Source organism: Pocillopora damicornis, chromosome 8 (assembly GCF_964200805.1).
Source record: "Pocillopora damicornis chromosome 8, jaPocDami1.2, whole genome shotgun sequence".
NCBI classification, from domain to species: Eukaryota; Metazoa; Cnidaria; class Anthozoa; order Scleractinia; family Pocilloporidae; genus Pocillopora; species Pocillopora damicornis.
The window spans coordinates 11199583-11223342 of NC_142677.1; the positions used below are offsets into that span (position 1 = coordinate 11199583).

At 38.6% G+C, this 23760-nt stretch overlaps 6 protein-coding genes and 1 pseudogene across 6 annotated transcripts; 4 read left to right on the forward strand and 3 right to left on the reverse strand.

Annotated features, from left to right (window-relative positions):
• Window positions 1-70: 70 nt before the first annotated feature.
• On the forward strand, window positions 71-2170 carry LOC113681816 (EEF1A lysine methyltransferase 4). Its single transcript, XM_089213748.1, has 3 exons — window positions 71-203; window positions 350-848; window positions 1200-2170. Coding segments are annotated over exons 1-3 (807 nt in total). The 5' UTR covers window positions 71-201; the 3' UTR covers window positions 1506-2170.
• Window positions 2140-10569, reverse strand: LOC113681801 (uncharacterized). Its single transcript, XM_089213747.1, has 8 exons — window positions 10445-10569; window positions 9321-9413; window positions 7788-7991; window positions 5646-7409; window positions 5006-5137; window positions 4256-4333; window positions 3552-3630; window positions 2140-2907 (listed from the first exon to the last, which is right to left on the reverse strand). Exons 1-8 carry the CDS (start codon window positions 10542-10544, stop codon window positions 2691-2693), a joined length of 2667 nt encoding a protein of 888 aa, XP_089069873.1. The 5' UTR covers window positions 10545-10569; the 3' UTR covers window positions 2140-2690.
• A 2885-nt stretch (window positions 10570-13454) lies between these two features.
• Window positions 13455-14924, forward strand: LOC149041360 (uncharacterized; annotated as a pseudogene).
• Window positions 14858-18015, forward strand: LOC149041361 (uncharacterized). The gene has a single exon (XM_089181073.1). It carries the CDS (start codon window positions 14982-14984, stop codon window positions 17715-17717), a length of 2736 nt encoding a protein of 911 aa, XP_089037199.1. The 5' UTR covers window positions 14858-14981; the 3' UTR covers window positions 17718-18015.
• Window positions 18016-18039: 24 nt separating this feature from the next.
• Window positions 18040-23174, reverse strand: LOC149041362 (uncharacterized). Its single transcript, XM_089181076.1, has 3 exons — window positions 22185-23174; window positions 20649-20655; window positions 18040-19273 (listed from the first exon to the last, which is right to left on the reverse strand). Exons 1-3 carry the CDS (start codon window positions 23072-23074, stop codon window positions 18596-18598), a joined length of 1575 nt encoding a protein of 524 aa, XP_089037202.1. The 5' UTR covers window positions 23075-23174; the 3' UTR covers window positions 18040-18595.
• On the reverse strand, window positions 19288-20511 carry LOC149041363 (uncharacterized). The gene has a single exon (XM_089181074.1). It carries the CDS (start codon window positions 20507-20509, stop codon window positions 19433-19435), a length of 1077 nt encoding a protein of 358 aa, XP_089037200.1. The 5' UTR covers window positions 20510-20511; the 3' UTR covers window positions 19288-19432.
• Window positions 20519-22181, forward strand: LOC149041364 (uncharacterized). The gene has a single exon (XM_089181075.1). It carries the CDS (start codon window positions 20920-20922, stop codon window positions 21994-21996), a length of 1077 nt encoding a protein of 358 aa, XP_089037201.1. The 5' UTR covers window positions 20519-20919; the 3' UTR covers window positions 21997-22181.
• Window positions 23175-23760: the final 586 nt, after the last annotated feature.

A 23760-nucleotide genomic window follows, 5' to 3' on the forward strand; every position in this document is an offset into this window, starting at 1 on the left:
TTATTGTAAAAAAATTATTAAAATTGAGTCGGAGCTATTCCTGTCTGCGGTGAAATACACGAATGGCTCCAGTCTCTGTTCGTGCGTGTGAACTGACTAAATGGATTTAGTCCGCGGAGCTAGTCAGCTGATGACTTTTCCATCGCCGGAATATCGCTGAACGACCTCGCTGAACAAGCTAGACTCTGCCTTCTCTTTATTATGTAAGTAGCCAATTCTTGTTTGACTCATCGGCGTTTTCACATCAATATTTCATTGTTCCGCTTCGAGACACGCGGTTAACCATCTCACATGCAAGGAGTTAAGATATAAGTTATTAACTTTTACCATTTTTATCATCCAATCACAGGTCGGAGCCATTCCTGTATTTAGTCGCTTGTTTACAAAGGGTTATACTTCGACGAGCCATGGATCTACCAGAGAAAAACTCATCCTATAAGCAGCAGGAATACTGGGATAGACGCTTTTCGAAAGAGGACAACTTTGAATGGTGCAAAAGCTACAAAGATTTCGAACATTTAATCAACGAACATGTGAACCGTAGTGATCGAATACTCATTTTAGGCTGCGGAAATAGCTCTTTAAGCGAAGACATGTACCGTGACGGATATAGAAATATCGTTAATATCGACTTTTCAGCTGTAGTAATTGAGAATATGAAACGGAAATGCAAAGATTTAACCGAGATGCAGTGGATGGTGATGGACATGACAAACATGACGTTCCCAGAAGGTTCGTTTGAAGTCATTATTGAGAAGGCAACTTTGGATGCACTAATGGTGGAAGAAAGAGATCCTTGGAACCCTACAGGAGATATACGAAATAGTATGGATTGTGTTCTATCGCAGGTTAATCTTCACTCTGTAACTTCTATGTCATATATAATTTCAATTTTAGCATTTTTTCCTCTCAAAAATTGTTTTCAGTCAGGGTAACAGAAGAGGAGGGGAGCCTCTTACCTTCCATTCCTCCCTCGTGGAGAAAATTACTTTTTACTTCATGCGTATGGAACTTTGATGAAATTCGCAAATTATCTGTGTTGGTACGCATTTAACTTACAACCATAATTGTGGAAAAACAATTTGAAGGTACATTATCACAGTGTTTATGTGATAATGCTTGAGTGTACAGTGTCTCTTTGCTTATATGAATATGATGTACCTGTGTTGTAACATTCTATCCCTTGTTTCTTTCCACAGGTGTCTAAAATTTTAATAGATGGAGGACGCTTTATTTCTGTGACATTTTCACAGCCTCATTTTAGAAAACCTTTTCTTGCAAAGTTACAATATAATTGGTCAATATCTCAACAGACATTTGGTGAATCCTTCCATTTCTTTTTCTATGTGATGGAAAAAGGAAGACCAATGAGTGATGAGGACAAAGAGTTGGAAATTTATGTGGAAAATAAAACAAAACATGACAAGGATAACAAGGGTGAAAATGAACCATGTTGCAGAGTTGCTGAAGACACTGAGGATTTTTTATTTTATGTAGCTTTGTAACTATACTCTGAGCAGGTGCTCAAATTATTCCTGGAACCAGTTGCAAATGAGTTAGACCAGAAGGCCTGATCAAGCTAGAGGTCACATAATGTAGAGCTGGAGGAAACTCTTTCCCAGGTCCCTACTCTCTTGCTCATGTTACTTTGAAAATCATTGATTGCTTGATTGAGGGATGCTTAACCCTGTAACTCCCAGATGTGATCAACATGTAACTTCTCCCTATAATATCCATACATTAACCAGCAAACAGGTAATAAGAATACCAAAGTTATCAAGTGGAAGTTGTTATCTTCATCTTACACCAAATTCTTGTCACTAATTTACAAGGAAATGTGTAGCAGCTAGAGGGGAGAATTAACAATCAGATCTTAGGAGTTAAAGGGTTTATACAAGTTTGACTGTAGGTTGGATTGACCATGTGAATAGGTTATTTCTCCTACAACCAGATAAAGAGTGGTTTGTAAGTTATAAAGGAAATATATGCCAAGGAATTTCAGTGCTTGGGGGCTTGTAAAGAAAATGTCATTTTCATCTGAGTTGGAAAATCAAAATTACAGAGCTTATGAATGAAAGGTAATTGTGTGGTAATTGCAATTATGATTCATTACATTGAAAACAGCACTGAAGTGCAACATTTGGAAGTAAATATTTTATTTACCAATTTATAGCAACATTTGCCTAATTTTTCTCACAGTACTGTACTCATGTAAGATACTTGATATATTCATCTTGGGAGGAGGTAAAAGTTCCCTTATACCAGACAAACAAGCTAATCAACAAGCAAACAACAAAAATAGCTTACTAACAATACTGTATCCACACACTTTTAACTTTGGTTTTTGTTTCCAGTTCTTTTAGCAACAATTTATTTCACTTTCAAAGTAAGCCCTGTTACCAGGGCTTGCTAAGTCAGCATGGAAAATTGTAAAATTTTTCTATCCAAATAGGCTTGATTACTGAGAATGAGACACTAGTTTCTTCTCCACTGATAACCTGTATGAAATTTTCAAACACGAATATGGCAAGATAAGGCAAGATCCCAGAAATGAAGAAAGCCCCCTTTATCCATTGACTAAGCTCCTTTAAAGAGGCCTTGATGTGTCTACACAGATGTATCCATCTAAGTTGAGTTGGCTGAATGAGGGCAGTCTAGATATTGATGAAACTATTTCCAGACTCCTCTGATCACATTTGGCCAACATAATCAGCAAATAAGGTGCCATGATGCAAGTAGTCAACAATTATCACATTTTTTATCACTGAATGCAGACTTGGCAATACTTGTTGGAATCTTGTGCAAGGAAGAGTAGGTGTCAGTTTCAATTCATCAAGTGTTCTGGGCTCGATGCTTTTAAGTGATGAAACTAAAACTGACAGGCATTCTGCTGGAAAGTGGTTAAAACTGTGGGTAAAATATATAGGAAAGATGAGCAACTCAGGGCTTCAAAAAAATACCAATCAAGTAAAACATCTGCACAACATTTAGCTTTTGGTCATAAAGTACAGTATAGAACTTGCTGAAGTTAAAAAACATGAAAAATACACCTTTAGCCAAATATTTTACCCTCTAGCACTCCCTATGTTGAGCAAAACACCTTGAATTGTAATTGAAGCGAAATGAATTATTTCTCACTAAGGCAGGTGGACAAATAACTACATGTAATATCTCGATACTTAAATAACATTGGAATTGAAGCCCTTGCCTATACACAAAATCAATATAACCAGTAGTGACTCCTCAGATCAAACATTGATTGCCTTCTTGTTCAAGTTTGAGAATATCCTCCCTTTATAACTGTTTTAACACTAGCAAGATGTTAAATGAGCTGTTACACCATTACACTCCCTGTCACTCTCATTGTTCTAGTGATTCCAACTTTGTGTTGAAAACATACCTGTTTCATGAGAGCTCTTTCTTTTAGTTGTAAAAAGCATCAAGACATATGTAGAATGTATTTTTTTTAAGATCTAAGATTATTATTATTATTATTATTATTATTATTATTATTATTATTATTATTATAATTATAAGATACAAAAACCCACCTCAGGTCTAATTTCAAAATTTTTGAGAGCTGGCTGGGATGAGAGAAAACTTCAGACAAAGCAGTGATATCATTATTACCTTTGAAAAAGAGTTTGAAGTAAATCACATTTAAGTACTTTTAGTATTACCCACTTAACTGTTTTTAATTATGGTTCTTCGTTATTAAGGTGATGAAAGTGTTAGAAATCAATGTCCCACCACTGATGTGGTCACTCCTAAAGTTAAATGTGAGGACAGCTAGCTTAAAACAATGTGCAGCTCACTTCAGTCAGATGAAGAGAGAGGATATGTGCACTGAAGAAATGATACTTCTGGTTTCAAAATCAAACAAGTGTACAGCATGGGTTTGATCAGTAAACAACTGTTGCTACAAGTAACAGGGATGTGCAGATTATGTGACAAAATTCAAATCAGTCCTTACTGGTTATAACTCTTACAGTAATCACTGGTTTGATACAATCACTCATTAGAATACACTTCCTACAAGACAATCACAACTTATGCCTTTCAACTTTTCTTTTAGTGGCACAAAAATGGTCAGAAATGCAGCTACAAAGCTGCACACAAATGTGATACTGACCTTAACTAATTAGCTTAAAGGGAGAAACTTGATCTGAAATCCCCAAATGTTACTTTGTATTTCTGCAATAGTGTATAATGTCTAAACATTTAGGGTAAAACAATTTGGAGAAATAAAACTTACGCAATCCATTCCTTGCCAACTTCAAAGTAATCAGCGTTTTGTTAATGCACAGTGCTGCAATTATGTTTTCACTTAAACCTGCAACAAATATTCGAGAAAAACAAATACAAGTAACAATGAGTACATTACTTGGGTAAGTAGTGAACACATTTTACCCTTTCCACCCATAACACCTCAAAAGCTCTAAGCAATAAAAGACAGAAGGAAGGAAAGCATTAAGAATGACAAGAAGGGAGAGAGAGTAAAGGAAAAAAGACCAGGGATGTAACTTAACTATGACTTACAGTTTTTAGCCCTTTAACTCTAAAGATCTTGATGTTAATTCTCCCCTCTAGTTTCTACACATTTCCTTTTAAATTAGGTATGAGAATTTGGTGATAGATCAAGATAACAACTTCAAACTGATAAGTTTGAGTATTCTCATGACCTGTTTTCTTGATAATGTGAGAATGTTATAAAGAGAAGTTTCGTGTTAATCACCCTTTGGAGTGAAAGGGTTAAGAGAACACAAAAACTATGAACACATTGTCAAGTATGTTTTAAAGAAAGAAGTCATTTATCTTGTGGTGATCATGGGAAAAAGAAAAGTCTAAGTTCCCAAGAAAAATTTAACTCCAGTTGACCTTCAGAATTATGGTCTACCTCAGAGCTACAACATAATGATGTTGACTATCACATTTTTATTTACTGCTGTTCCATCACTACCACCCCAGGGGTGTGTTATTTCATGATGATTTTCTTTTCATTTACCTCTGAGTTGACAACCACTTATGTCCAGCTCAGTTATTGTGCTACTGGATGAAAGCATTTCAGCAAGGCTGTTGTCACTGTTGGGATCATAATGGTTGCCTTTCACACACACATGTTTCACATTCCTGTTACCTAAAGTAGTGCAATTAACAAAGTCAAAATTTCTAAATTACAAGTTCCTTGATAGTAACAATAAATTACAAACTTGTACAAACTGAATATTGAACAAAAGACCTTTGTCTCTCTCTTCACGAGAATATTGCATTTTGAATAAAAATCAACAGGCAATGTGTTGTGGGCCATTTAACATAGCTACAAAGAATTTTAACTTTTCAACTATTGAACATTGTGCAGATCCCGTACAAAAAACCTGAAAACAAACCACAAATAAACAAAGACTTTTTTGAGGTTTGCTAAACAGTCAACCCAATAAGCTATTTTTTCTGAAACCCTCTTGCTTTAATTTCAAGCACCTTCTATATAACCATATTCATTTGATAAATGTATAATTATAATTGTAATAATCAACATATCAAGCAACACAAAAATATAGCAAGCCTTATGCACTTCCTGACACAATAGACACAGATGATACTGATAGTAATGATACTTAAAGGGTCTTAAATCAGGTGCTTTCTACCTGTTAATGCCTGGAATAACTGAGCCAGACCAATGGTGTTGATGTCACAGTCTGACAAAGTCAGAGAGTGAAGAGTGCTGTTTCTTTTTAGTCCCTCTGCAATGAAACTTGCACCCTTCTCCCCAATCATACAGCTCAACTTCATTACTTGAATACCAAAAAACACATCACACATGCCACTTTTTGACAGCAAAGGGTTCTTATTTTGGGAGAAACTTTCAATTGATTCCATGGACTCTGTTGGTTCAGCATTCATTTTGCACCCCACTGATGGTTTCTGGGCACCATCACAATCACCTGTTGGACAACTTGCTTTCCAGCCACCTTTACCACTCTTACAAGCCAAACAATCATGGACATATGAACTCCTCTGCTTACTACGAGATTCATGAGTCGAGTCCTCAGTGCTCACGGCAGAGTCACTTAATGGAAATACTGAATCAAACATCTTTTCCTGGAACTGCTTGCTTACATTACACTGACATACATCTGTTATTACTTTTCCTAAATACACAGAGGTACTTGGTGAAACTATGTTTGATGAGAATTTCAATTTGGTTAAATATCCATGACTACAGTTGCAATCCTTGTAACATTTACAGCACAAAGAGACCACAAGTCTTTCAAAAAGGAGTTTTGTAAATTCATCATTAACTGGGTTATCTGTGATTTGAAGAGAATGCAGTCCTCCATTAGTACAAAGAAAACTAAGTGTATCTACAAACTCCCTGCCAGGTGTTGACACAAGACCAAGGCCATTATCTTGAAGAATCATTGTTTCCAGGGCCAACCAAGTTTTAAGGGTGTGCACAAATGTCATAAAAATGTCAGTATAAAGCCTGAACCCTACCAACTCAAAGTGAACCAGAAAACATGTATGTGTTGGAAACCAGGTTAATGATGAATCCAGTATAGAAGATTTAGGTGAAAATTGGTGTGGTTCTGAAGATTTCTGTAATCCTTGGTTTTCAAAAGGGCAAAAGTTATTAACCATGATATCACTTGGCTGTCCATAGGTACTCTGACCAAACACTTCATCATAAAGATCTGAACTCAATGGATCACTAATATTAGTTTCAAATCTTTTCTCACCTCGCCCATACTTGGTGCCTCTACATGAGATGGCTACAGTTCTTTCATGGGTTTTAGGCGAGTCATTCCAGTCATCAAAGGCATAAATATCAATATCATCATTCTCATGAAAAGAGTCCAAGGTACCTTCTTCATTGGCATCTATAGAGTAATTCAAGATAGAATCAACTTGAACCGAGGCAGTCTTACTGTGTCCACAATTTGACTGATTACAAGTTTGCTGGACAGAGAACTTGCTTTCTTCATTGAATGCTTTACGTTTTGAATTTGGGCTGGAAATACACGTACATGTGCTTATAAAATTGTCTTCTACCTTGTCAGTTTGATTTTGTGGACTATTTGTTGACAAGGAGTCAAAAATCCTGCTCCACAATTCCACACCAGAAACTTTGGAAAAGCAAAATCCAACAGATTTCAGTCTCCTTGAAGTTAATAGCTGAAGAAGATGACACAGCTGATTGACTCCATTGTTTCTTAAAAGGAAAACCTCAAGAAATTCGACATAATCCACAAGCTTTAAACAGAGGTTCAGATTGTCAATCAGTAAAATGACAGCTGAGTTGTAAAGTCGCAAGTATGTTGCATATCTTCCGCAAATGGCGACAATGTTTTCAAGGCTTTGGTTTTTGGAAGAAACAGCAGCGTCACAAGGAATACGCTCAGCATTGAACTCTGTAATGAAAAGTACAGAAACCAAAGAAATCACTGATACAATACAATATAAAGATAGATGTCATAGAGCTTCAAAAAGGTACATGACAACAGCAAAAATTACCAAAAACTGTTTTATTTTTGCTAAGAGTTCACTCCAGCACATAAATTTAAAATTTGTATTGATTGCAACATCAATCATATTCAACTTCTTGATTAGTTGATTTGTATCTTGTTTGCAGAGAAAAAAGTGATGAATCAGTTTTTTAATAAAGTAACATTCTTACATAATTATTCAAAAAGAGACTTAAGTGCACTTACAAATTTTTGCTTCACTGATTGTGCAACATTCATAAACAATTTATCTTAATTTGTTAATTGTTCTACATATACATGTACCTGCAGAAGAGCAGCAACTGCTCTCCTTATCAAGATCACGTTGACAGTTCAGGGCATCTTGGAGACATCTTTGAAGATAACAAATACGCCAACTCTCACCTCCCTTTGAAATCCCATTTTTGGTAAAATAAACATCAGGCCATTTGCTCTTTCTTGGCCAGGAATGCAAGTAAAACTTTTTCCAAAGTTGATCTGTGTCAATTCCTGGTGACAATGACAAAGAAACCATCAGTAAAAAGAAATTGAGGGAAACATTTGATAGCACATTTAAAGATGCTGTACATTAATTTTCAGGTCATAGTGAAACCAGTTTGAGTGGTTTCTCCTTTGCTTTTGGTACATTATTATACTCCTTAATCCTTTAACCCCTAAGAGTGACTAACATCTAATTTCTCCTTAAAGCATCACCCCTGAATCAAATGTTAAGGTCATGAGGATAAAGGAGATGATCATCAACATAAAGAAGCTCTTGATTGTTGAACAAATTCTCCTTGTCAGAACCCTAAGAAATGTCTAGGGAGTAGTATGGAGAATATTTGCACTGATGTAGGGAGTAAAGGGTTAAACAGAGGAAAGTACAAAACAAACTACAAAAAAATAAGGGGGAAAGTTTCTTGATGAACTGTGGTGCTGTGTTAGTGGGAGTGTAACAAGATAATTAATTAATAATAATTAATATTTTGGTTTTATCAACTGGGTTTATAACATAGCTAGTAAATTTGTCGACTCAAATTCAATTGCGTGAGTGTGCTTCATATTCCTATTGTGCACGCTCATGACGTCAGCAAACAAATCCCTCAAGGAAAAAAGTTTTCCATCAGGTTGAAAATGTTATAAAACAATTGGTTCATATGTCAGCTGTACGTTCATCAATATTAAAGCACTTGGGAAGTTTGGAGAGCACTCAAGAAGCTAGAGTTGCTCTCAGCTACACCTCAAACAACTCTTATGCATCTTTTGTGCTCTCCAAACTTCCCATGTGCTTCATATCTTGATGAACGCATGCTGACACATGAACCAATTGTTAATGATTAAATAGGCCACAAATGAGACTTTCTCAAACTGACTTGAGAGAGTTCTATTGGCTGTTATGTTCAAAATGTCACCTTTAAAAACTTTCCACTGGGGCCAACTCACAAATTGTCACACAAAACAAATTTATCCCAAATTAATTGTTAAACAAAAGCACCAGTATAGGTAATTATGACCCATATTATTCATAAAATATTTTGTAATAAAGAACAAATTACCATATGTTATAGACCCATGACATTTGAAAAAAGGTAAATCATCATATAAAACAAAACTACACATAGGTTGATAATGAGAAGAAAGGAAATGATTGCCAACCTAAGAAGTTTAGATTGCTAAACAAATTCTCCTTGTCAGCACCAAAGAAAATGTATAGAGAACAGTATGAAGAAAATGGATATTGATGTTAGGGTGTGAAGGGTTAAAAGGACCACCACAAAATGTACATGGTGGTATATTCTGCCATGTCCAGGGGTACAGCTGTGCTTAAGTCTTTCTTACCAACAGTTTGGAAAATGCCACTGACTTCAAGCCTTTCTACATCAAAAGGATGAAAATTCTCTAAAATTGGAAGAAGGAGATGTCTTGGAATTCCTGAAAGTTTTATAAAGCAAAAGTACAACAAGCGTAAACTAGGTTAGATTACATACATACAAGGGAATGTTTGGTGATGGTTATGCAGTGCACTGTAATACATAATAATTCACTTTAACCCTTTAACTCCCAGTTCAAATTTGTACTTCTCTTTTCTGTCAACCATACAATTTTCATGATGTTACTTCAGAGAATTTAGTGTTGGATCAACCAATTATCCCCAAATTGATATTGTTCTTTATTCTCATCACTTATCTGGTCAATATTATATTGATAATGTAAGGAGAAATTCTGTCGCTGTCACTAATGGGACTTAAAGGGTTAAAAAGTTATGCATTTCTAATTAACTGAAAATGCATGCAGTTTCATGTCACTTGAGTGCAAAGTTGTGATGTAAGTGCAAATTCCAAATAGCATGCTCATTGTCAAAATTTTTCTATGATGCTTTTTTTATGTAAATTATTAACAAGTAATTACATGATTTGTAGTCTTTGAAAAATTTACAAGAGCGGATTACACCAAGTTGCACTTGAAATCATGATATTACTTGTTAATAGTGTACAAAAAAAACATATTGCTGGAAGTCAAGACTGACAGAATTTTGAAAGTGTGTGCATGCTATTTATAACTTGCTCCCATGTTACAATTTTGCGCTCATGTTACATGAGAATGCAATCGTTTTCAGCCAATCAGAAGCGCGTAATTTTTCATGTCTATTATTAATAATGTCATTGCCTAAACATGCATGTAATATAATGTAAGGATAATATAATTAAACTATACTTTTTAAGGACAACCGAAAGGTACGTAAGAAAGCACACATTTCCCATTGTTTGTGAGTGCTAAATGACTATTTTAAAAGAGAATCATCGACGTTTTCATTGTGTGTAAAATGGGGTGCATTGTTGTAAACTCGTTCTGGTATTATATCATCACACTCGCTCATGCAGTCACTTAGTTGTCACCCAAAGCAACCCTCAAGGCAATCACGTCCCAAAATCAGCAAATTGATTTCACCAAATGTTACACACCTAAGAGAACTTTAGGATCCCAGAGGTTTCCACGAGCAGATACAAATCTTATGCATAAATCTTCAAGTCTGAGAAAATGATCCTCGCGTCCGCCCGCCATATTTGATTATTGAAGTGGATTGGCGGCGGACTGGACACTATACAGGTAACACGAGTCGCGTGACCTTTACTGAACTGGTTCATACTGGGTTCTGAACTTTTTTCACTTTCTTGTTTTGCCTCCATTGAGGATCTCCAATAGGTTTTTCGGGATCCGGGATTAGGCTTATTTAAAGGCCGGGATCTGGGAATTTAAAGTAAGAGGTGAGCGAGATGCGGGATAGCTATTATGAACGGGACACGGGAATCGGCGATTTTGAGAAGCGGGATTCGGAAAATAATCACTTAAACGAACCGAGAACCGGGGTATCCGTTGACGAGAATTTATGGAGAAATTGATCTTCTCAGTCATGAAAAGCACCAGGTATACAGGCTCTCTAGCATTCAAGAGGCGGTCGGGCTGCTCAGCGATACCCTTCAGTCATTGCGCGGGAATGAAAATTATATCAGAAGCGAAGTTGCCAATTTATCAAAAAACCTCCATGGCCCACAGGGTAACGTGGTCTAAGACCGTTACGTCGATTGAAATGCTTGAAAAATGCGTTGAAAAACCTCCAGCAAGTCTCGGAATTATACCGATATGATGCTCTTAGCCTGTTGAGTTACATGACACTCGATGTGAAGAACATTCACTCGGTTGTGCATCACAAAGATAAACTTTTCACGGCGTAGACTACCCAAGGAACTTTGGAAATGTAGCCTAAGAAGGCTTAATGAGGACAACCCATTAGGCAGCGTGCTATTTTACAAATCCAAATTCTTGGTATCCTTTACCCGAATGTGCCAGGATCCTGTCGGCCATACCAGCAATTCAACCGTTACCACCGCCGATGGCACCACAGAGCATACAGAAGACGAGAGACTGGGCGTAAACATTTGCTGCAACAGTGCGTCAGTCAGACAGGAAACAACGATGGCAAGAGCTGGAACTTCCCGTCATACCTCTATCGGATGAAAATTTCTAACCAAACATGAGGTTAAACATATGTGACCCTCGAGAACACATTGTAATGACCATGATAGCAAGCAACAATAGAAACCTCACTTCACCCGATTTTTACCTGATGTCACTTATTGTTTATTTCGGAGTATCTTCGTAGATCGACATTCGCACTAGAGATTATTGGGCGCAGCATACACTAAAGAAAGAATAATGCCTTTGAAACAAATTATTTTTTGCCTGTGAAAAAAACCCCGAGTGTTATTTTTTCAGTTCTTGCCTTGACAATACAGAAGACGATAAACATCTCACAATCATTTCAGGATAGAACAAAACTTTTCCTTGCAGGAGTACCTTATTAGGTGTGATCGGTGCATCATGAAAACTTGGAGGAATTTTTTTTTTCTCTGAAGAGAAAGCATTTTACCGTTTGAATCAGTGAATTACGTCAGACCCTTTTCAGTAATCGTTAACCCTAACGTCAGCTTTTAGACCCTTTACGGTGGCCAATTTACGTTATCAATTCAGTTGATAATACTAAATTACCCCGTTATCCTTTTTAGAACTTATCATTTTCCATAATATTCCTAATTGGATTTTTTAAATCAGCATAAATGTTGTTGGCGAAGAAAGATGCCATGTGTGGATAAACAAGAATCTATTTACAATAGACTTTGGTTTGGCGTTCTGCACTGGATCGACTGTTATCCACAATAAATGATATTAATATGCAGTATGACTTTTTTACATGTCCCGCGATTTTTTCAACTGTGCGTACGACATTTTTGTGGTGATGCTTTATTCAGAGCCCTCATGAGATTGATCACTGATTAGCTGACTAAGGGTCTGATTACATGAGCTGGGCTGATTCGGTTAGGCCGGCACTGTTTCGGCACTTTTGTTTAAAGCAACTTCGCGATTACACGACAACATAGCCAGATCCTGGGAAACCGGGCTGGCCCGGTTTCCATAACATCACGTAGTTGATTTTTGTGGCCTTAAACCAAGATAAAAAATGGGACAAACAAAAGTGCCGAGATTTCAATAAAACCGAGTCAGGCTGGCCAACCCGGCCAGCCCGGCTCATTTAATCGGGCCATAAGCTGACGGTTGCTTGATAATTTGTCTCCTGCCAATGCAAGCAGCTATTGTTTTCTGCTATTTTAATTCATTTGAGGACTTACACGGACGCTTCTGTGAAGGATCTCTACAAAATCATCACCAATTGACAGAAAAATACATTCACAGCCATTGCGTTTAGGATCAACCCTTGAAAAATATACTAGGTCATAACTGTATGGTCCAGGATTGAAAACTAATTCCGTCTGCTATGACTTGTCAAATTTTAATTATTTTGTTTCCGCAAATGTCTAGCATGGCTAAGTACATCTCAAAGATTTCTGCAAATGCCCCCCTTGATCCGTAAAAATTCTTCCAAAAAGTGCATTATCTTTGTTTTAAAACCAGCATTTAGCTGTCACCCAACGGACTTTCAGCAATCATCAAGGCTTACAGTCTTGTTACTTCATCTCAGCTCTTGCATTTATCCAAACACTTCACAATAGGCTGAAGCGCCACAGAGGCCAAGGCCGCATTTTTATGACCGAGTTGAGAATAGTAGCGTGCAGTCATTTCTTCGTCTAGTGGACGCACGCGCGAGGCGAGCGCAATGGGCGAGTCTCGTGCACTGGTGGAAGCTTCAAATCACTGTTCCACGTGAGAACAATAGATCATACTCTGAAAAAGCAGCCAACTTTCCCACCTCAAAACTGCTCTAACGCCAAGAGATATATTTATTACCAGCCCCTGAAGGTTTAACACGTTTTATCACTTTTCGTAAAGTAATGAACGTTGTCAACTAATCATTAGTGTTTTCAACTTGAAGGCCACCAAGTTAACGTCAGTCCCTCGCTTTGTTCAGCCGGAGAATCTTCATGCTTAGGAAAAGAGTAATTAACGTGCTCAGGCAGTATGCGGAGATCCATCTGTAGTATCTTAACAGCGGCTGTTTGTTTTCAAGTTTCTATCGTGGTTTATGCCATACTGAAGTATTCAAATGCTGCATATGAAATGATTTTCACAACGGAAGAGATATCAGAAGAACAGTATGGACTTGAGTCGGAAAGCTTAAAAAGTATTTCGACAAAATACTCCTCTTTAAAGAACATTCGCACTTAGTGCTCTCAGATGACTTTTACATTCGCCTCCAACGTTAAACAATCAAACTTTAACAAAAGGAAAACCAACATTTTTCTTTTTAGTTTTACTGAATTGTGTCTGGAGTTGACACGTTGGGCTGGTTATTGAAACAATGTTCAGCCGTTGTTTAACAAAACCTCATTCTTAACTATCTTGAATTTAGATTAATCTTTTTATCTGAACATATGTTTTTGTGAACAGTGTCAAGAGGGCCGAAGCTAGCAGTGGAAGGGTATTTATTTAACGAAAAGAACCCTCTTATAAACAACACTTAAGGTCCAATGCTTGCGTAAAGCCGCGGTTTGGGTTAGACCTCGTGTAAATAACTGGCCCATTGTATTTCAAGCGAAGAAACAGCATTCGAAGAACACGAGGCAACAAATCAACTAACACTGTTTTCAAGAAATAGGAGCGTTTTTTTGTTTTAGGCGCGACACTTAACACCAAGCAGTCCGTCTAGAAAGACATTCTTTTGCTAGACGTGACAGATAATTATAACAATTTATTGATAAAGATTCAGGAGTCAGGGCTCCGCTAGAGGCGGATGACCATGTTTACGTATGTTCCTCATCTGACGTCATGGTTAGACTCTGCAGGTAAAAATCATTCAGAATGATAAGATGCACGGAAGCGTCATCTATGATGATGCTGATGCGAAACGAGAAGATATTAACACCGTGTTACTAGAGATTGTCTTGCAGAAGTATTCTATCCTTCTTACCGTACAGGAGGGTCTTAAGTTTTATCCTCCAGTGTTCTTCCTTTATTATTTCAAGCGGTACAGAAGCCAACTGCGATCCCGTTGAAGATGCATGGTTACATGGGTATCTTGGCCAGGGTATTTAGCCTAAAACCAGTTGATATACCTGGTTTTCATTTCTGAAGAAAGCTGGAACATTATGGAAAGTGTGACTAGTCTTCAGCCATTGTCGTGGGACATGGTTTTGAGTTGGAAGACTTCATTTGTATAGAAAAGAAACTTACAGAGGCGAACGAACTTCCTAGAAGTTATCATAAATGTCTATTAGGTAGGTTTTGTATTTATTTACATAACCTGTGTTGTTTTCCTCTTTCTTGTCTAATTCATATTTCGCTTAAGGAGAAACCATTGATGTACACCTCAAATGATAAAGAAGCAAATGTTATCGCTCCAATGTGGTTTGTCTATTGCTGGTTTGCAGCTGACGTCATACATTTATGCAAATTAATCGTCCGCCATGTTGGTGCTCATCTCAGGTGTGAAATTTCATGCAAATATAGTGCCATCTCTATAGTGCCCTCTTTCAAATACTTTGTTCTATGGATACTTCAAGCGAAAAAAATCCAGAATTGCAAGAGAATATTCTTCTCAGGATACCCGTGCTTTCGAGCTATGCGGACGGCCTAGAAAGCCATGTTCGAGAGCGATATTTAAAGAACATTTCTGTGGTCGGTGTCGATCCAGCAGCCATTCCAAAGGAGCAGTTCCACTCAGAATGTTTGCCCCCGATTGAAGTCTCGGACCTTCTTTCCTATTTAGTTCTCGAGACAAGTTACTATACCAATAAGCAGTTTAAAGCTTTCAAAAGTCTTGAAGCGTACAAGCAAGTGGTGTCTGGCTTCGTAAACTCGGTTCGAGGAGCAGAGATTCTCAACAAGGTTGTTGTTGTGGCGAAGGTGAAACATTCGCAACGGATGAACGATCCTCTGATAGACATTTGGATCATCGCAGAAAGTGATGGTACCATTCTTTCAGCTCATTGCTTAGGCTGCAAGGCAGGCCTTGCTGAATCCTGCTCGCACGTAGCAAGTGTCCTTTTCTATATCGAAGCAGTGACAAGAATCCAAGGGAAACTCGCATGTACTCAAACTAAGTGCACGTGGATTCTGCCAACGTATGTTAGAGAAGTGCCGTACTCGAAGGTGCGGGATATCGACTTTTCGTCCGCGAAAAAGCTTAAAAAGACGCTGGACCAAAGAATCGACTCCCTGCACCCAAATTTCGGGGAACAACAGAAAAACTCAGCGGAGAAGGACGATCTAAGTTCGCCCATCGCGTCTCTATCAGGAGAAGAAATGCAGGCTGTGTATGCGAAGCTAAATGCTTGCAAAATTAAAGCTGCTGTTCTCAGCTTCATCGATCCCTATGCTGACCAGTTTATCGATGAGAGCCGCTCCCTGCCGATTATTCCCGATCTATTTGAAAAGGGAAATGTTGATCTTGCTTATCCAGAACTACTAAGAAAATGTGTTGAAGTGACATTGGATATTTCTGATGAGCACGTAAACAAAGTGGAACTCAACACAAGAGATCAAGCCAGTGGGTCGGGATTTTTTAGACATCGTGCTGGCAGAATTGGTGCGTCTGAAAGTCACGCAGCATTTCACACAAACATTGCACAGCCCTCTCAGTCTCTGATTAAAACAATTTGTTATCCAAGCCTCTACATAGTTAACACTAAAGCTACCAGGCATGGTAAGAGGCATGAAAGTGATGCTGTAAATGCATACGAAGCTGCTGTAAAAACTGGTCATGTGAACTTAACTGTTAAGAAGTGTGGCTTGTTTATTAACAAAGAACATGAATTTCTCCATGCCACTCCTGATTTCTTAGTTTCATGTGACTGTTGTGGCACTGGATGCGGTGAAGTGAAGTGCCCGATTATAATCAAAGATGGCAACTTTGATAACTTTGCTCAGCAGAAGAATTCCTGCTTAGAAAAAGTGAATGGACATTTACAGCTTAGAAAAAATCACAGCTACTACTATCAGGTGCAGCAGCAGCTTTTCTCTGTGCCTGGAATCAAGTATTGTGAGTTTGTGGTTTGTGCCATTGATGAGAAAAAGAGCATGAATTTAATAGTGCTGCGCATGTATCCAGATGTGCAGCATTGGAACTCTGTACTGCCCAAATTGGAAACATTTTGGAGAATATGTATTCTTCCAGAAATTCTAGGGCAATGGTATACCAGAAGATGTACAGTGCCTCCTAAATTACCAGATAAGGATGGTATTTGTTTTTGCAGGAAAATCAGACATGAGGAAACCATTTCATGCAGTAACAAAAATTGCCCTTACAAAAGGTTTCACCCTTCCAGTCTTTCACTCACTGCCATGAGAAAGCCAAAGACTTGGTATTGCCCTCACTGCTCTCGACTTCCCCAGTTCAAGAGAAGAGGTGGTACCAGGACATCAGCACAACCCCCTACAGCATCTATTCAGGCAGCTATGAAATTGGACAACATCTGCATCTGCAAGACTAAGCCTAGTACAACAGAGAAGGTTGTAGAATGCCATGGAGACAACTGTGAAAATGGAAAATTTTTCCACCTTTCCTGCCTCGGTTTAAACAGAATGCCCAACAATTATCTAACAACCTGGAAATGTTCTGAATGCAATAAAGTTGCCACTGTCCATTCAGCCACCACCCTTACCAAGTATTGTTCTTCATCAGATTCCTCAAGTGGTGAAGAGGAAAGTGATATTTCTATCATTAAAGTCACTCATGGCAGCAGTGACAAGTCTAGTCCTCTGGGAAACCTAACTGACTCCCATTTTGATTTAATTCTTAGTCCCACTGGATGGCTAGACTGTGACATTATTCACCAAGCTCAAGTTTTGCTGCATGGTGAGAATTCAAGCATAGAAGGATTTCAGCGACCAACTCTTGGCCCAGTTAGAAATTTTGATGTTGTCAGTGGTGAATTCATACAAATTTTGCACACTGGTCACAGTCACTGGGTGTGTGTAAGCTCAATTGGATGTGAGCTGGGACATGTCAATCTTTATGACAGCCTATATCATGACTCTGTTTTAACCCAAGAGGTTGAAGAACAAACGAATGACTTGTTAGGGGGCTATTTGGTTGCTCTTAACCCTATGCCAGTGCAGCAGCAAACAAATGGAAGTGACTGTGGGGTTTTTGCAATTGCATTTTCCACCTGCCTGGTCTTTGGAGAAGATCCCACATTCATAAATTTTGATGCTCAAAGTATGAGAACTCACTTAGCATCATGTCTAAGTAATGGCAAGTTTACTTTGTTCCCTACATTCTAAGTACACTGATTATGCATACAGTCTGAAGTGAAGGATAAAATCCATGTAATTTTGTTTTTAATCAATTTCAGTTCTCAATCTATGTACATTACATGCATGAGAAGATCATTTACTTTGTTCATAAAAGAAAACTAAGTTTTGCAGGGCAATTTTTTTAATCACTCTTGCCAGTCAAAGTTGTTTGTACCTCAGTTGTAATTTTCATGGTATTCTTTGCTTTCCCTACTAAGACACACAACAGCCAATGGTAATTGAATGCTAAAATATCTACTGTTTTAACATAATTATAAATTAAAGATGACAGATGACATTTCTTTTCCTCTCATTTCGACAATGGCACACCCACATAAAGACAATGTCAAACAACCCTCCAGTTTCAAAGGAAGGAATCAACAAGCAATATCTAATTAAAAGGGGACATAAACAGGGGTTTGGTTTCTCTTTCCAAGGCTTTAAATTTTTTTTTAAAGAATGATCAAGGGTTTGAAGTATATTGTTGACACCCTCATGGAGAATTCCTCGATCATCAGATACAATATTATTTCACTATTTACAGTACAACTAAAAAAAAAAGTGAACACCAAAATAAGTCGTGGGTATTAGTCAAGTACCACAAACCTGATTGGGGTATTCTGGATAGAACACAGTTTGATGAAAAAGTAATAAACAATGTTCACAGTAACAATTCAGGCATATTTCAGTTGTTCACCATTTTCTGAATTGCACTGTAACATCCAAGGTTTACAAATTAAACAAATGGTAAAGTACATTAAGAATATTTATTGGAATATCCACATTTCTGGAGAGTTCCATGTGTCTTTGTTTCTAAATTTATCTTCAATCATACACAACATAACTATTTGAAATAGGAGGTTTGCCTAATCAAAAGGTACAATAGGAGGACAGAAGTTAACAAGAGCTGCACAAACTCTTATCATGTGATCCACCAGTGGAGTGTGGCGATCAGAGTTTTCATGATTAGATATAAGATAGTCAGTTGGCAGGGTACCTTCTAGAATCGTAAATTTTCGTCTGAGCAATCCAATCACACGTTCAACATGGATCCTTACATTTGCAATTCCTCTAGTCTGCTCCACATCCACTGGGTCCAGCTGAGATTTTCCCTTTGTAAAAGCTGGGATTACCAGTCTTGCTTGCTTGAGACCAATGCTTTCACTAACGGTAAATCCTCGGTCAGCCATCACCATATCTCCCGGAAGAAGCTTGTCCAGAAAACCACAGTTCTCGGTTACAAATTTATCAGAGACACGACCTCCCCAGGCTTCTGAAACAAAAGAAATCGTTCCTTGGGAGGTTATACCAACAAGAATCTTGATAGTGTTGTGGTGTTTATAACTGGAAAATGTCTGTGCTCTGGCAAGCAAGTTTGATGGTCTTTCAATAAACACCTCAAAACAGTCGATAACAACAGTTGTTTTCCTGCCAAAGGCATATTGGAAACACTGGGGCATTGTCTTCCAAAGTTGATGCCTGTCTGGCCAGTAAACAAAGGGAAACAGTCTCTTGTCATTACCACAATCCAATGGAAAAATATTCTTGAAATATTGTAAAATTTAAAAAACGATCTCTGGCTAAAACTTTTAAAAAATACGAGCTTTCGGCTGTTTGCGCTACAGCCTTCAACGGGTAAAATGATAAAAAGGTAAGAAATACTAGGTGTGAAGTACAAAGTAAAAAATTAAAAATGCTGATAACTAAGAATGTTTGTTAAAAAGAATGTTGTATTGTCCGGGCAAAGGACAGGAATTGTTGTCCGCATTGGGAGTTAACTTGGAATGCCACGCTTCTAGTGTTTTTCTTGTTCTAAAACTGCCTTTGTCAATAATAGATGCATTATCAAAGTCTATTGCGTGACTATTGGCCCAGACGTGATTGGAAATTCTTGAGCCTTTTGCCGCGGTTTTCACATTTCTGAGGTGTTCTTTCTTTCTTGTGTTGAAGGCCCTGCCAGTCTCACCAATATAACACCATGAACAGTCACCACAAGGAATTTTATAAACAACATTCGTTTGCGATTCCAACGATGGTCGAAATTTTGGAGCCGGGAACTGTTGTTGGAGGGTGATGAGTGGTTTGTTCACCACTGTGATGTCGTGTTTTTTGAGGACACGAGTCAGAGGTTCTGTTACGCCTTTAATGTATGGAAGAGAGGCGAACGACTTGCGTGATTCGGACGCCTCGACCATCTTGAAAAATGTGCCAACAAGTTCCTCCGGGGACAGCACTGTTGAGCGTCGGGTTTTTTTGGCCTGGATGTTTTTAATGAAATTCGATGGATAACCATTAGATTCAAGTGCTGAATAAACTCGATTTAGTTCTCGTTCTTTTCCTTCGGAGGAGTTGGGTAGCTTTAGGGCTCTGTGTAGAAGAGTTGCTGCTGTGCTGGCCTTGTGTTTATTATCATGGTGAGAATTGTAGTCTAGATATCTGTCCGTGTGCGTAGGCTTTCTGTAAACATCGACAGCGATGGTGCCATTTCTACGGGTGACCAAAGTGTCGAGAAAGGAGATCTTATTGTCACTTTCAATTTCGATGGTGAAAGAGATGTTGGCGTCAATTGAATTTAATGTGTCATGGAAAGCTGGCACATTGTCTTTTTTGATGATGCAGAAGCTATCATCGACATAACGTTTCCAGATTTTAGGAGGGACGGATGAACTGTTAATCGCACTTTCCTCGATCTCTTCCATACAGAGATTGGCCACTACAGGGCTGACTGGACTGCCCATAGCGCATCCGTGTACTTGTTTATAGACTCTGTCATTGAACATAAAATAGTAAACTTCACTCAACCGACGGCACACCACCAGCGATCCGCGGCTCAGTTAAACACCACAAAGAAGGGAACCCACTGAGACCCATTGTCACCTGTATTGGCTCAGCCCTCTACAACACGTCCAAGTTTCTAACGGATATTCTATCTCCAATTCAAAATCGTAACGGATACTCTGTTGCCAATTCCTTACAGTTTTCCAAAGAAATATCCGACATCAAGATCGACGAGAACGAAGTCTTGGTTTCCTTCGATGTTGTATCACTGTTCACCGCGATCCCTGTTGACAAAGCATGTGATTACATCAAGATCAAACTGGAACAGGATGCCTCTCTTCCATCCAGAACAAATTTGGACATCAATGACATAATATCACTCCTCCAATTTACCCTGTCCAACAACTATTTTATGTTCAATGACAGAGTCTATAAACAAGTACACGGATGCGCTATGGGCAGTCCAGTCAGCCCTGTAGTGGCCAATCTCTGTATGGAAGAGATCGAGGAAAGTGCGATTAACAGTTCATCCGTCCCTCCTAAAATCTGGAAACGTTATGTCGATGATAGCTTCTGCATCATCAAAAAAGACAATGTGCCAGCTTTCCATGACACATTAAATTCAATTGACGCCAACATCTCTTTCACCATCGAAATTGAAAGTGACAATAAGATCTCCTTTCTCGACACTTTGGTCACCCGTAGAAATGGCACCATCGCTGTCGATGTTTACAGAAAGCCTACGCACACGGACAGATATCTAGACTACAATTCTCACCATGATAATAAACACAAGGCCAGCACAGCAGCAACTCTTCTACACAGAGCCCTAAAGCTACCCAACTCCTCCGAAGGAAAAGAACGAGAACTAAATCGAGTTTATTCAGCACTTGAATCTAATGGTTATCCATCGAATTTCATTAAAAACATCCAGGCCAAAAAAACCCGACGCTCAACAGTGCTGTCCCCGGAGGAACTTGTTGGCACATTTTTCAAGATGGTCGAGGCGTCCGAATCACGCAAGTCGTTCGCCTCTCTTCCATACATTAAAGGCGTAACAGAACCTCTGACTCGTGTCCTCAAAAAACACGACATCACAGTGGTGAACAAACCACTCATCACCCTCCAACAACAGTTCCCGGCTCCAAAATTTCGACCATCGTTGGAATCGCAAACGAATGTTGTTTATAAAATTCCTTGTGGTGACTGTTCATGGTGTTATATTGGTGAGACTGGCAGGGCCTTCAACACAAGAAAGAAAGAACACCTCAGAAATGTGAAAACCGCGGCAAAAGGCTCAAGAATTTCCAATCACGTCTGGGCCAATAGTCACGCAATAGACTTTGATAATGCATCTATTATTGACAAAGGCAGTTTTAGAACAAGAAAAACACTAGAAGCGTGGCATTCCAAGTTAACTCCCAATGCGGACAACAATTCCTGTCCTTTGCCCGGACAATACAACATTCTTTTTAACAAACATTCTTAGTTATCAGCATTTTTAATTTTTTACTTTGTACTTCACACCTAGTATTTCTTACCTTTTTATCATTTTACCCGTTGAAGGCTGTAGCGCAAACAGCCGAAAGCTCGTATTTTTTAAAAGTTTTAGCCAGAGATCGTTTTTTAAATTTTACAAGATGTCTTATCCTGGCTGCGGCCCCTCTATCTTTTCACATTCTTGAAATAGTTGAAATCGATACAACAAAACGGTATGCAAGGTCCTGTAACGGTACATTAAGCCTAAGTTTCATGAGTACAATAATAAACTCTTGGAACCTATCGAGTGACTGAGTTTGCCTTTTTACATGTGAAGCTACATGGTCAAACACAACCATTAGCACTTCCAAGGAAGGTAGACCAGTATAGAAGCGAACCTTCTCGTCAGAGTCAAAGAACTCTTTATCCGGTGCCCGATACGTGCTTTTTTGAAACATGTATTCTAATTCGGTGGTTTGGCATTCCGAATCCTTTAGCTCTGTGTCTGCTTGGCACTCGGCATCTCTCATAATTTGCGTTCTGATTTCATCAGACTCACTGCCTTCATCACATGCCGTAAGGTCACCGGAAAAGGCATCTTCGTTTCCAGTTTTTTCTTCTTCTGTGGAGGTGCTTGGCTGATTAAAGTCGATCTGGGCAACAGGAAGACTGCTTTCGATGAGTTTCTGACGCTTCTCTGCCGCTTCGCGTTCTTGTTGCTCGATAGCGTGTTTCTCTCTTTTCTTCGCTCTTTCTTGCCTCTTTGCTCTCGCTTCATAGTCTATCTCACGGCTATAACTTTTCTTTCCGAGCTCTAAAGTTGGCACCCAATCTACATTGTGCTTGTCCCAGTAAGGAGATGGCTTTCCAGAGACAAAATGCTTGCCGCATACTCGTTCGCTTTTGAGAACGTCTTTTGCTTTTGTGTCGCCCCGACTTACCGCTTGTATCCACTTTTCTCTCCTCTCTGTTGTCAATTCTTCTTCGAAGGTAGACTTATTATTGATAACTGATGGTATTCGATAAAATCCAATCCCTTTCTCCCGATCGCTTCTACTGCCACAGCCGAAAACTACACAAAGAACCATTTCTACTATCTCACGTTCACCTTACTATAAGCGCATTTGTAACTATTTGTTTGGGCACCAACATGGCGGATAGCAACCGTCGTCAAGACGAAAGTCACGTGGGTGAAAACCAAGAATAGGTGACTGAAGGTTATTCTCCTGAAACTGGAGAATGTCCGCGTGATGTTCCGTAAATAGTATTCCCATTTTAATCTCCGCGACCAATACGATAAAAGTCTTGAGACGAAGTACACTCAAGAAACACCAATTAGCTTTTAAAGACAATGTTAAAAACTTACTGCCTATTGCGACTTGAGATCGAAAATTATCCTCAACGGACGCCGCCATATTAAACTATAATTTCCAAACTATAATGCACAGTTCATCGACTTCTGCTCTTGTTTCCGCAAAAATTTAGTATTCTGGTCAAGAATGCTTTTGTGTGTAGCCTCTGATCGTTTGTGGAGATCGCTAAGAGCTTGCATAAAAGGAGCGAGACTTTGTTGCGTTACAGTGAGATAGTCAGGCTGCGGGGCAAGATTCAAAACGGCGCCTTTCACTATCGAATTTACAGCGCATTTGGAGACAATCGTCAACGGATAAGATTATGCGGTCAATATCAAAATTTCATAGTTACTTTTCAATGATGAATATTGAACATGTTTTCTGGAGAAAAGTTTCCCTTTAGTAGACCATAAACGTTTGGT

Excerpts from the sequence above, each read along its gene's own strand:
- LOC113681816 (XM_089213748.1), top strand. Across the intron at positions 849-1,199 it reads TGGATTGTGTTCTATCGCAG|GTGTCTAAAATTTTAATAGA; the intron begins GTTAATCTTCAC and ends TTCTTTCCACAG.
- LOC149041363 (XM_089181074.1), bottom strand. The coding sequence starts at position 20,509 with ATGTTCAATGACAGAGTCTATAAACAAGTACACGGATGCGCTATGGGC.
- LOC149041361 (XM_089181073.1), top strand. The coding sequence starts at position 14,982 with ATGGATACTTCAAGCGAAAAAAATCCAGAATTGCAAGAGAATATTCTT.
- LOC149041362 (XM_089181076.1), bottom strand. The coding sequence starts at position 23,074 with ATGGTTCTTTGTGTAGTTTTCGGCTGTGGCAGTAGAAGCGATCGGGAG.
- LOC113681801 (XM_089213747.1), bottom strand. The coding sequence starts at position 10,544 with ATGGCGGGCGGACGCGAGGATCATTTTCTCAGACTTGAAGATTTATGC. Across the intron at positions 9,414-10,444 it reads GGATCCTAAAGTTCTCTTAG|GAATTCCAAGACATCTCCTT; the intron begins GTGTGTAACATT and ends TAAAACTTTCAG. Across the intron at positions 4,334-5,005 it reads AAGTGGTTGTCAACTCAGAG|GTTTAAGTGAAAACATAATT; the intron begins GTAAATGAAAAG and ends TATTTGTTGCAG.
- LOC149041364 (XM_089181075.1), top strand. The coding sequence starts at position 20,920 with ATGTTCAATGACAGAGTCTATAAACAAGTACACGGATGCGCTATGGGC.